General features: G+C 29.6%; 1 protein-coding gene across 6 annotated transcripts in view; it reads left to right on the plus strand.

The window, feature by feature from the left end:
* The window catches only part of LOC142322455 (protein Wnt-5a-like), a 485,502-nt gene that overhangs the window by 408,210 nt on the left and 64,275 nt on the right, over window positions 1-13,017 (plus strand). For 5 of the 6 annotated variants that reach the window (XM_075361557.1, XM_075361554.1, XM_075361556.1 and 2 more), the window contains 2 exons: window positions 8,488-8,711; window positions 9,555-9,735. In XM_075361557.1, coding sequence (XP_075217672.1) covers window positions 8,588-8,711; window positions 9,555-9,735 — 305 coding nt within the window. In that variant the 5' untranslated portion in view covers window positions 8,488-8,587. Of the gene's footprint in view, window positions 1-3,053; window positions 3,508-8,487; window positions 8,712-9,554; window positions 9,736-13,017 lie in introns of those variants that run through there. The other variant, XM_075361559.1, reaches the window with a different exon arrangement.

A 13,017-nucleotide genomic window follows, 5' to 3' on the forward strand; every position in this document is an offset into this window, starting at 1 on the left:
TTTATTATCAATATTACGATCATTATTATTATTATCATCGTATAACCTTTACCGGTGACGAAATTGTAAATTATTCAAATAATCTGAATATGTTGAACTGTACACTATTACTGATAAGTATCATTTACAATGTTAATTTAATTAACATTTACTTGATCACCTGTTCAATACGAAAATGTATTGTTCCTTAAAAGAAAATTGAGATTTTGGAAGGGCGTTTGAAAACATAAACACATTTGACTTAAAATGGTGCAATATTTATATCACAGTCATCATCAGCTGGTATGTTACCTGATATGAGGCAGTTCCTTGCAGCATGTCTGTTGTTACAGTCACCTATAAATCAATCCTTCTCTCTTGATATGCCCCAACCTATTAACCTTCCTATTCTGACCTGTTCTTATTAAACTTATATACTCGTTACCTCTTCTCGTTACTTAATTTTTCTTTTAATCGACTTATAACCTGCAATCTCGTTTATTCTCATATTTCAAATGCAACCGACTTTTCTTTCTCCTTTTACTTTAATGTCTGTTTCACATACATACACGCGTAAATTTCAAATATAATACCTAAAACGAGCTTCATCGATTCTAACTTCAGCGATCAAAAAATAAAAAATAGGCAGAAGGTCAAACGGAAGAAAACTGAAAAATGAAAAGTAAAATAGTAGGACAATTCTAAATAGGATAGCTAATTCGCCAAGACATAATTGGCTAAGAGGAAAAGAATTATTTAAAACAGTACTAAAAGGATCAGTAAAAGGTGCAAAAAAAGACCGAAAAGACTAAGAATTATAGACGATTTAAAAGGAAAGGGAAATATCAGGATCTTAAAAGTTTAATAAGGTTTAGAAGAAAATCAAGACTGTCTAGGAGCAAGGGACTTATCTTTCTATCTTTTTCCTGTTTAGCCTGCGGTAATTACCGTTTAGATAATACTTTAGAGGATGAATGAAAATGAAATGTATGATTGTCTTGTACAGTCTCAGTTCGACCGTTCCTGAGATCTGTGATTAATTGAACCCCAACCACCAAAGAAGACCGGTATCCACGATCTAGTATTCAAGGGACCTACCTGGCTCAGGGTAGGTAACCGTATGATAATGATATAATGAGCGTATAATAGTATAATAAGCTTTTTTTCTATTTAATCTTTACATTTAATATTTAATTACCTTAAATAGTCATGCATCCAAAAATCTTAACTAGAATTCTGTACAGAAGAATTGAGAGGAGAATGGAGTAAATGTTACGAGAAGCCCAATTTGGTTTCAGGAAAATTATAGAGACAAGGGAAGCAATTTCAGCGGTCAGATTAATAGTAGAAGGAAGATTAAAGAAAAAAGAAACCAACATTCTTGGAGCTTTTCTAGGCATTCGATAACGTAGACTGGAATAAAATGTTCAGAATTTTTACAAAAATTAGGGTTCAAATATAGAGATAGAAGAACGATTGCTAACATTTACAGGAACCAAACAGCAACAGTAATAATGAAGAACATAAGAAAGAAGCCGTAATAAGAAAGGGAGTCCGAAAAGGATGTTCCCTATCCCCGTTACCTTTTAATATTTACATAGAATTAGCAGTTAATGATATTAAAGAACAGTTTATATCCGGAGTAACAATACAAGATGAGAAGATAAAGATGGTACGATTTGGTGGTGACATACTAATTCTAGGCGAGAGTAACAAAGATTTAGAAGAAACAATGAACGGCATGGATGAAGTTCTACGCAAGAACTTCCGCATGAAAATAAACAAGAACAAAGCGAAAGTAATAAAAGGTAGTAGAAATAATGAAGATGGACCACTGAATTTAAAAATAAAAAGAGAAAAGATTATGGAGGTAGAAGAATTTTGTAATTTAGGAGGTTGAATTACTTTAAGATGGACGAAGCAGGAGCAACATAAAATACCGAATAGCACAGGCGAAACGAGCCTTCAGTCAGAAATATAATTTTTTTAAATCAAACATTAATTTAAATATCAGGAAAACATTTTTGAAAGTATGTGTTTGGAGCGTAGCTTTATATGGAAGTGAAACTTAGACAATCGGTGTACCCGAGAATAAAAGATTAGAAGCTTTTGAAATGTGGTGCTGTAGGAGATTGTTAAAAATCAGATGGATGGATAAAGTAACAAATGAAGAGGTGCTGCGACAAATCGATGAAGAAAGAAGCATTTGGAAAAATATAGTTAAAAGAAGAAACAGACTTACAGGCACATATTAAGGCACCCTGAACTAGTCGCTTTAATATTGGAGGGACAGGTTGAAGGAAACAATTGTGCAGGCAGGCAACGTTTGGAATACGTAAAACAAATTGTTAGGGATATAGGATGTAGAGGTATACCGAAATGAAAAGACTTGCGCTAGATAGGGAATCTGGGAGAGCTGCATCAAACTAGTCAAATGACTGAAGACAAAAAAAATTAATATTTTTAAAACTCAGATTTAGGGAAATCAAAATTAGTAGTCGGACAAATAATTTTATAAAATAATTTTAAAAGGTCTTGTATATGAATCGTTTCATTCGATTTGATAAGAGAACTTCCTCTCAATAAAGAATTATTACTGAGAAAAAATAGATTGAAAAAACAACCGGTGAACTAAAACTTTTTTAAGATCGGTTGACATTAAAAGAAATTTTCGTTTGACAACATTGATATATGTTTCATAACGAAAGAAGAGATTAAATAATCTCTTTACTCGTATGTTGTTTTCGTCGTGGTACGAGAGTATCTGGCTACTGGATTACCTTCGTTACTATTCTGTCAAATTGATAAATTTGGTAGTTTAAGTTTGTTGATCACATTGATTGCGTTTTTTCACAGCAGTTTATTAAACAATAAAACAAATACTTTTAAAGGGATCCTAAGGTACTCTCACAGTATAATGCTATCGGCACCAAAACCACTAGTAGATAAATAAATAAGTAATAGATACTAAACAAAAAAAAAAAAAAAAAAAAAAACTATGTATAGGTGTATAAAAAAATAAATATCAGTATGTGAACTTAACTACTCATATTAATACTTCACAAATTTCAAGGAAAAAGAACTGATTTTATTTTATTAAAGAAAACAAACGAATTATAAGTTATTATTTAATCTCATCAACCGTACCACTCATTTATAAATTGTTTATTTCCTCGGTTGCAGTCGTTTAGTACCTTTTACTGTAGTCTGTTGCAATTTTAAAAAAATCAGTCCGTGTAAAATTGCGGGTTCAGTGGAATATGTTCTTGCTGCTGAGTCTTCCCACGGCATTACGTAATATCCGAGAGAATGTACTCGAGAAATCTCCTTCCCCGAGCAACAGAAGACACCAAGTCATCTTAATTCGGCTAAGAATTGGACCACCAGGCTTACCTCAGAAGATCTGTAAAGCTTGCAAGGCCAAATGGTCCGTGAATCATCTGCTCTTTGATTGCCCAATCTTTGTAACCATCCGAAAAAACTTAGACCTGGGTTCAGATATCAAATTTCTACTAAACCGGAAAGAAGGTATAAAATGTCTGTTGCGGGTCCTCTCCTACAATAGACTGAAGAATACAATTTTGTGGTTTTTGTCTGATTTTTATATTTTAGTTTGTATTTGCTGTTGTTACTTGTCAATGTTTATTCTTATTGTTAATTTCTGTTTTATGTAACACTACATGATAGTGTTAATTTGTTGTAATTGTTGATGCGACTGTAAATAAAAGTATTAAAAATAAAAATATATTTTTCACACATAACGTTCTTAAGGTAATATTAAAATAACATTTTACTATCAAAGAGTTATTGTTGTTTTTATTTATTTGTTTAATTTAAATTATTATTTATTGATATCCCCTTTAAGTATCTTACAAAGCAAAATAAATAAATCATCTTTTTTATGGAAAGGAAATAAACATTCTTTCTACATTTCGTACAATTTTCCTTAAAAAAAGAAACATTACAGAAATTTTATTAGCCACGTTTTACCTTTCCTGATTAGTTTGAAGCTTAATAATTTGATTAAATAAATAAGTAAATAGAAACTAATAAGTAATTAGACGTAAAAAATCAAGTGTGATCTTTAACACTGAAAATAAAATTAAAGAAAATGTACCCTTTTTCACTATAATTTTTATCCTAAATCGATTTTACACTTGAGTACAAAAAGAATGATAAAAATATCTGATTCATTGTCCATCAAGAACCAATATTTTCTCATCGTTCTGATCCAGTTGAAATTGTTTTTTCCTAGGAACAACAGTTTTTCTATTTTTTGGGCTATTTCCAAATAATTTCAATCTATTTCAATCAGAAACTGTTATCTTTAAAAATTAGAAAAAAACTTTTATATTTATTCTGATATTTAAATAATAAAACACCTATAGCCTAAAATATACTATAATAAAATTAACTAGGGTCGTCGCTATGCGCGCATCACGCATAAACTACTGGAGAGATTTTAATAAAACCTTGCAGATTTATACCTTAGAGGTTATATCCATTTAGACTTATTATTATTTTCCTTAGGGGGGGGGGGTTAAAAATATTCATTAATAAAAAAATAATCCTTTTACGTCATTATATTTCTGTTACCATGGTAAAAGAAAAAGAGCTGTGAGTTCAGATCTATGCACTTTTAAATATTTTATTATTATTATTACTATTGTTGTTGTTGTTGTTGTAATTAGCTTAAGTTAACATATTAGGCGCACTTTTACGGGTTTTGATTTTTTATTTTGGCTGTTACTGGATTATCAAAAGTTACAAGAGTATGCATTCAGAAAAGAGAAATAACCTTTCGTATTTTTCAGTCTGCTAAAAGAATGAAAGTATGCCGGTCCTCTGAGACGGGTGAAGTGTGTGATTCTTGATTAACTGCTGGCCGATAGCGCTAAGCTCAGACTCGAACTGCAATAAATTTGTAGTGGGAGTTGTAGTTAAATCCCTTACAACTTCATAATAATTTTTTCTAAAAATACCGTGGTTACATAAGAATAGAACTGGCTTTAGCTATAATGTACAGGTTAGGTATGCCGATTATGAACTTATTGGCACCATGACAGAGATGTGTTTGTATTGTCATGTTTGGAAACAGAATAGGTAGCCGAAAGGGATATATTCTGCGTCAGAAAAGATTCATTTGTTTCCGATTCAGAAATCGCCGGCACTTGAAGCACTGTTGAATGGAGACCATCCTAAATTCAAAGATTTTCTGAACAATACAGGGACCTATAACAGCGCCTTTCAAATGACTTTGGAGATTTTATCAGTAGTATTCTTATAACGATGAGATAACGAACACAGCAAGGGTTCTGGGTGGTCGGGAAGGGCGAGCGAAGCGAACACTGACCGGCTAGTTGTAAAATTAAGACTATACAGATCGGTGTAGCCTAGTTTTTTTTTTAATTTTACTACTAGCCGGTGTATATATATATATATATATATATATATTAAATTAATTGTAAATCAACTGCATTGCTGGGAAAAAATTTTACATAATTATTTGCAACTTAGTATTATTTAACAGTATTTTGACGATAAGCTGCAACTAAAGAGTATTTAATATTTTCAGGCCATTTGCAAATAATTTCTATTTAAATTAGAAATGGATTTTTAGAAATTAGAGAAAATATGCATATATTTGCAGCTTATCGTCAGCGTTTTTACTTGTTAACTTCCATTACTTTCAGTACGGATAATTCCTAAAAGTAAGCGCTTTATGAAAAACAATTTTTTTAATATTTTTTTTTCTCCCCGTTTTACATATTAATAATGAAAAATTAAAAAAAATATATATATATAAATGAATAAAATCAGTTAGAATTGTTTTCAATTATTGAAACTCGTAAAGAAAATTTTATAACTTATTCATGTTTCTAATCGTATTGCTTTTTTCCATTATACTTATAAAGAATTCCTTAAATAATCCTAGTAGATCCTTAAATAATTCACTCTTCTTACTTTTTTAATTCGTTTTATTTATTTTTTAAAAATCTACTTATTTAAAGCACGCGTGGGATATTTATTGAATATGTTCGTAAACCTTGATAATCAGATTCGTTTCCTGAAAGCTTAACAAGTAAAAGGAAAGGGAAGATAAGGGTGAATATAATAAAGGACATCGTGGATAAGGTAGGGGATAAAAGGAGCGAGAGCGAGGTGGTTAGTTGATTAATGGTAACCTACTAGTCACAAGAACATTCTTGCAGGCCACACGCAACCAACCCCTTGTGCTTGCATTTCTCCATCCATCTCGCAGTAAGTTAATTGCTGTCGTAGCTGAACATTGAACACACAGCCGGTTTAGGTTAGGTTGCGACTGCTGCATGCAGACTGTGTATAAATCAGTCGTATGACATATACAGTAATTACCTCAATTAAAATTCCGTATAAAGATTTATTGTATAATACGTAATGATATTATCTTTATTACTTTTTCTTACTTAGCTATATATATACAATCTGAAATATACTTAGTTTAGGCTAAATGAAATTAAATCGATATAACTCTTGACCTGTCAAATAGTTTATTAAATTAGCGATTTTATTTGTTAATAATTTTAAAGACAATTTTATTATCATTTTGGAAATATTTTTAAAAGTTTTACTCAGTTCCTTCAAAATAAAAAAATGTATTAATAAAATTTATTAAGTTCACTGACAATCTTAAAATAAAAGTCAGTTGCTTTCCTTTCTACGTATCGTTTACTGTTAGACAAATGACTGCATTATAACAAACAAAAAAATTATATTTTTGAACCACCTATTTGGTTGACGCTTTTCTCTTGCTGCGCTAATCTTTTAACTTCAACAACATAATTATTGCATTTTATATTGTAAGTTATTGCTTTTTTCTATTTTATTTATTATCTTTATCTTCCTCTAAATTGTTTACCGCGTACACATCCTTCTATGACCAAATAAACTAAACACCATTGTCTTAATATACAACCGACTAAGCCGTCATCGTTTTACCAGATACTGGCCTTCCCCGTGAGTACTTTAAAATCAAAGCCGAAGTTAAGCTTTATGTAAACTTCTTTTTCTTCCTCCAAATCTTCAACTTTCTCTTCTTTATCTACCTTTTCAATATATTCTTGACACCTTATTACTACGTAATAATGGTTTTACAACCCCACCTCCAATAAGTAAGTACCATCAACTAGAATATCATTAGAGACAAAGGGAAAAAGCTAACAACACAGTTATAGAATTTTCCCGACCCGCGGATTTTTTCTGCTGTACAGCTTACACAAACAAACAACTTAATTAAAAATAATTACCATTTTATTTAAATATAATATGTTTTTTTTATTTAATTCAACGATTCTAACTAAAGCGCGCGCGCATACCGTATTTTATTCGCACTGGTTTAGCAGTACTAGCGGCCACTTTAAATACTTTTTTACACGTTAATTCATTTATTTAACTTTAACGCTCACCTGTGACGTTACAATACAGCTGGTGCTGGAGGCTAAACCCACCTGGTTGGTCTAGTGGTTAACGCGTCTTCCCAAATCAGCTGATTTGGAAGTCGAGAGTTCCAGCGTTCAAGTCCTAGTAAAGCCAGCTATTTTTACACGGATTTGAATACTAAATCGTGGATACCGGTGTTCTTTGGTGATTGGGTTTCAATTAACCACGCATCTCAGGTACGGTCGAACTGAGAATGTACAAGACTACACTTTATTCACACTCATACATATCATCCTCATTCATCCTCTGAAGTATTATCTAAACGGTAGTTACCGGAGGCTAAACAAGAAAAGAAAGAAAGGTGGTGCTGGAGGCTAAACATAAAAAGAAAGAAAGACGACTCTACAGCATCTGTATGTCAGTGCTACACTAACGCTCCTTATGGTAAGAGGAGGTATTAATGATACACTCTACCCACTTAGCCGCTAGTTTATTTAGAGCATTTTTTGGGGTAGAAATGCTATTTTGCTCACTCACTTGACCTTTAAAGTTGAAAATTTAACGGCATCAACCGTTATCTTCTATATATCCTCATATATAGAAGAAATCTGACCAAGTTTGTTCAAAATCGATCAAGTAGTTCTAGAGATATAAGTTGATTTAAAATCCAGCATCCTGAACGCACACACATATACACGAAGATGTGGAAAATTTTCTTTATGTTTCAAAACATAATGATCTGGTGAAAACCATATAAGCCAAAATTAGACCAATTAACATATTTAGCTTCTACTGCTATAGCTTTGCTGTAGAAAAATGCTGGAAAGTAAAAGGCTGTAAATTAAATTATGTCAGTTGGTGTTTTTTTATCACTTGATGTAACAAATTTGCTCTCAATGAAACGGAGTCTAATTAAAGTATGTTTTCTAGATCTTACCCTTCGATAAAACATAGTAAAGCTTCTTTTTGATAAACTTAACAACATCTCTCTCTCTCTCTTTAACTTTGTAACAGGTGTAAAATATTTTTTATTATTATATTTTAAACGTATAAAAATTTAATTTATAATTTTTTAACATATTTTTTCAGGAATACTGTGACTCAGGCACCAGAAGAATCAGTAACTTGTGATGATCTTCAAGGATTATCTCCTGGACAATCAAAATTGTGCACTCTTTACCAAGATCATATGCCGGGTGTACTTAGAGGTGCTAAAGACAGTACTAAAGAATGCCAGTGGCAATTTAGACATCTAAGATGGAATTGTTCAACGCAAAATGAAAACTCTTTGTTTGGTCCAGTTGTGAAATTAGGTGAGCTTCATTATACGACATGTTAAAACATATTTATTTGTAAAAACATTTTAATAAGTTGTCAATTTGGTTATGAAACTTTCTTGGAGTTTGTATAGAGCTTAAAATTAAACTATTGTCTTTGTTTCTGTACCGCAAAACTGTATAGTCAATACAGATATTTATGATAGTTTTATTATTGTTAAATCTATACCTGATACCTGCAGATTTCTTTTTTGGATGAAAGTTCTTGTAAACATATGTTTTTGATCTCTACTCATTTTCATTCATCCTTTGTAATTTTGTTCCTTAAACACAAAAATTCTCTAACTTCTCGTATTATTATATTCCCCTATCTTAATATTAAATTCCTCATTAACTTTCTTTCTGTCTTGTTGTATTTCATTTGTTTTTCTTTATTTATTTTCAAAAAAAGATTCCCTCCTGTATTAAAAATTCATGTTATTCAGAATATCTTCCAAGAATATTTTTGTTTTGTTTGCTACCAGAATAATGTAAAAAAAAATCTTAATTCATTCATTTCTCTTATCATACTCCACATTCAAATCTTTTCTTTAATTATTCTTCTTTTGAAGTGAATGAAAAATGTATCTGTAGGTAAAGATGTATTATTCTTTTAGTTGAATTAGAACCTCGGTTTCTTCACCTTCTACTCTTATTGCTTCTGATTTTTTTTAATTTATGAAGTTTAGATTGTATGTATCAGTTATACTTACAAATATTTTTTTACCAAAGAGGTAAAAGTATCGTATGTCTAACATAAGTTTTACGCCAATAGAAATTTTTATGTTAAGTACTACTATAATTTTTTTTTTTATAATTACTGCTATATATTTTTTTCAGCTACCAGGGAAGCAGCCTTTCTACATGCTGTAAGTGCTGCAGGTATTTCTCATGCGATATCCAGAGCTTGTAGAGAGGGTCAGTTGTCATCATGTGGCTGTTCTAGATCCGGTAGACCCCGTGATTTACATCGTGACTGGATATGGGGAGGTTGCGGTGATAATCTTGAATACGGATACAAGTAAGATATACTTAATATTTGAAATAATTAGCTTCTTATAATCATATTTATTTTTCAATATGGTTGTTAAAAATAGTGAAAGGTGATTAAAAAAGAAATAATATATAAAATAAAAGCTATTTTGGAGATTTTTTTTAATCATTATTAAACACAGTTATTAGTTGCAATCATGCAGCCAAAATCAGTTAACTGGTGAATCAATCTGCCCGATGGTCTGATTGATTTTATTATTAAATTACTGAACTTAATGTACTGCTTTAATAGTCTCCCTTAAAACACAGTGAAAATTATGAAATGTATGTTTGAAAAAGAACAATTTAAAGGAAAACCATGAGAAACACAGATGGTTTCTTCTATTCATTAATAGAAGCCAGCTTATGTGAGCGAATCATTTAATAATCCAGAAGATACCTTCAGTGTTATGCAACTTTGTTTGGTTAGGATTTGTGAATAGCTACATTTTCTTTTTTGTTAAATGACAAGTGTACTTTTAGTTGAGTTTCGCACCAGGTTACTAGTTTCAGGGAAAATTTTTTTTTTCATTAATCTGCTTATATAACAGAAGAGTCTGTCAGAAAACCGTTGATTTAAAAATGTGCATTTATCTTACCTCATCTTTGAATACATCAGTCAAGTCATGCCAATTTTTTATCTCTTTGTGAGTATATCTCTTCTTACCACATTCAGATCATATACTCCAGTCTACTTTACTTGCTACAGTCTTGTTTCTATAGTTAATTAGACGTTTAACTTGACAATATGCAATCAGAAATATCATAAATCTATATAAATTTGGATTTTCTAAGAAAATATATAGTAATTTATTTACTTTCAAAGCAAGAAAAAGCTTATGCCTGATTACAATTATTATATGGTAGGTGGATTTTGTTGCAAATACTAAACTGTGTAAAGAGCAAATTAATTTCACCATATCTTTTTGTGTCATTTAACAATAAATATACAAATGTGTATTATAAGCTCTAACCTCAGTCAGTAGTGAAACAAGATAGTGGAATGTTAAACAAATTATCTATTTTCATTAACAGTTAAACTACTAATTTATCAGATCTATATTTTTGGTTCTGCTGTTCAAAAAATAATTAAAATACTGGTTGGATATATATGTGTGTTTCAGTATATGTGTTTTAGCTTCAGGCTTGAATCTCATATTTTGATTTGGAAGTTTTCACAACAGAGAAATTAATTTTATAAATTATTTAAAAAATAATATTCAATGAAACATTGTAACAAACCTATTCTTTAACTTCATTTGGTTTAAGCACTATAAAAATCTTAACATGGAATTTAATTATAAATTTTTACTGATTTAACAAACAGATCAGGATTTTTGTTTTATATTATTATGTTTTTGATAAAAATGAAAATAAGGAAATAATTGTAATAGCAATAATAACATAATGATGATGATGGTGATGGTGATAATAATTATATTTTCAGTCATATTCACTAAGGGAAGTTTTAAATTGAATTGCTAATGCATTACATTTACAAGTAATGAGTACTGAGCTAATTTTTCATACATATTTTTACAATTAATTAATAAAACCTAAAAAATGGTAAGCAACTTATAGATCTAATTTTCATTTATCAGATTTATTGATCAAAAGTTTTGCTAATGATCTGCCACAAAACACAGCATTTCATGAAAGGCCACTCTCAGTTCGACATTACAATGTAGTGCACAATGTCTTTCTTTCAAATTATGAAATCTTTTGTTTATGAAATTAATAGAGAAAAGTCTCTGACTCGTAGAATGTTTTTCATTCATATTTAATTATATTTTGGTTCCTGAATTCATTCATTAACCAATAAATAAAAATTTAACAAATTACTATTCGTTAAGTTTTTAAAATCCCCTGATTAATTAAAGAAATATGTATTATTAAAATTATAATATAAAATTAATATAAAAAGTAACTTATAATAAACAAAAAAACCAATATTTTGACTTTTTTTTTTCAAAAACTTGTTTTATTTTACTACGCATAATTTTACATTGTAATAAAAAACATAAATGTATGAAATCTTATTAGTTTCTCTTTTACATAAAACAATATTTTTTTAAATAATGAATATTGAAAAGCAAAAGCAATTTGTGTGGTAAGAACTCACATAGCACTCCTTTTAAAATCACCCCACCCTTAATGTTATGGATCACCCATCTCTGTTTTTACTTAATTTAGTTATATAAATGCAATATACGTTATTATAATAAATACTTCTATGTTATAGTTCTTATATATGTTGTTTTCAATTTTTGTGCTTTCTTCTTTTGTTTAGTTTTTTCTAAATACTTTAAAGCAAATTTTTCTCTTGATTTTTCAATAAAAAAACCTCCTTGTTGAGTTTCTTTCTTAGGTCTTAAAACAGTTTTTTACTCTACAAGGTTTTAATACTTAAAACCTTTTGTTGCTTTCTCCAAAGGAATGTTTAGCGTTTCTTTTTTAATTTTATTTCTTAATAAAGTTTAGCTTTATTAGATTGAGCATCTGTGTTTTAGTTTTGGATGAAATTTGGAACTGCTATCAGATGATCCTACAGAATTAATTAAAAAATTCCATGACATTGAAATAGTACTGAACAATGTTAAAGAAAACTTTCACTTTTCTTTTGATATTAATTTTTTCTTTATTTTTTATTCAATCCTTACGTATTAAGCAATCCTCCAGTATTGTACAGTATTTGGTGCTTAATCATTAAATATTAAGTTATTACCATATTGCTCACCCAATAATCTATATTCACATTAATTTTTATTGTTATTCATATTCAGTTGTATCTACCAAAGTAGATTGTTTAGGTATGTGAGTAACTGGATATATGTTATTTATTATTATTCATTTTTTGTTTCTACATCAATCTGTTTACAACCTGTTCTTAATGAGATTTTAAACAATATAAAGTATATTTTTAGATCATCTGTCATTTAACATGGTTTTACACAATTCTCAAGTTTCTCTCTCTTCTATTCCAGTCTTTTGACCATATTACTTATTTGTTTTACATTTACACTCCATTCATAGATTTTTTTTCAAAGGATTTTAAAAATATGAACTTTAATTTATAATTGTTATTCAAAAACACATCTTCAAAGTACATAATTACTGTATTATTTTAAGAATTTTTACAGTTGATAAGCTTCCCGGAATTTTTTTATATAATAGAACATAGATTCCCAGGAAATTTTGTTTAACTTCATTAATTATTGTAAAATGACAGCCTTTCATAGTTAATTTGACTTTTCTAGAAGGAAAAAGTTTA

This window comes from Lycorma delicatula, chromosome 3, assembly GCF_047948215.1.
Source record: "Lycorma delicatula isolate Av1 chromosome 3, ASM4794821v1, whole genome shotgun sequence".
Classification (NCBI taxonomy): domain Eukaryota; kingdom Metazoa; phylum Arthropoda; class Insecta; order Hemiptera; family Fulgoridae; genus Lycorma; species Lycorma delicatula.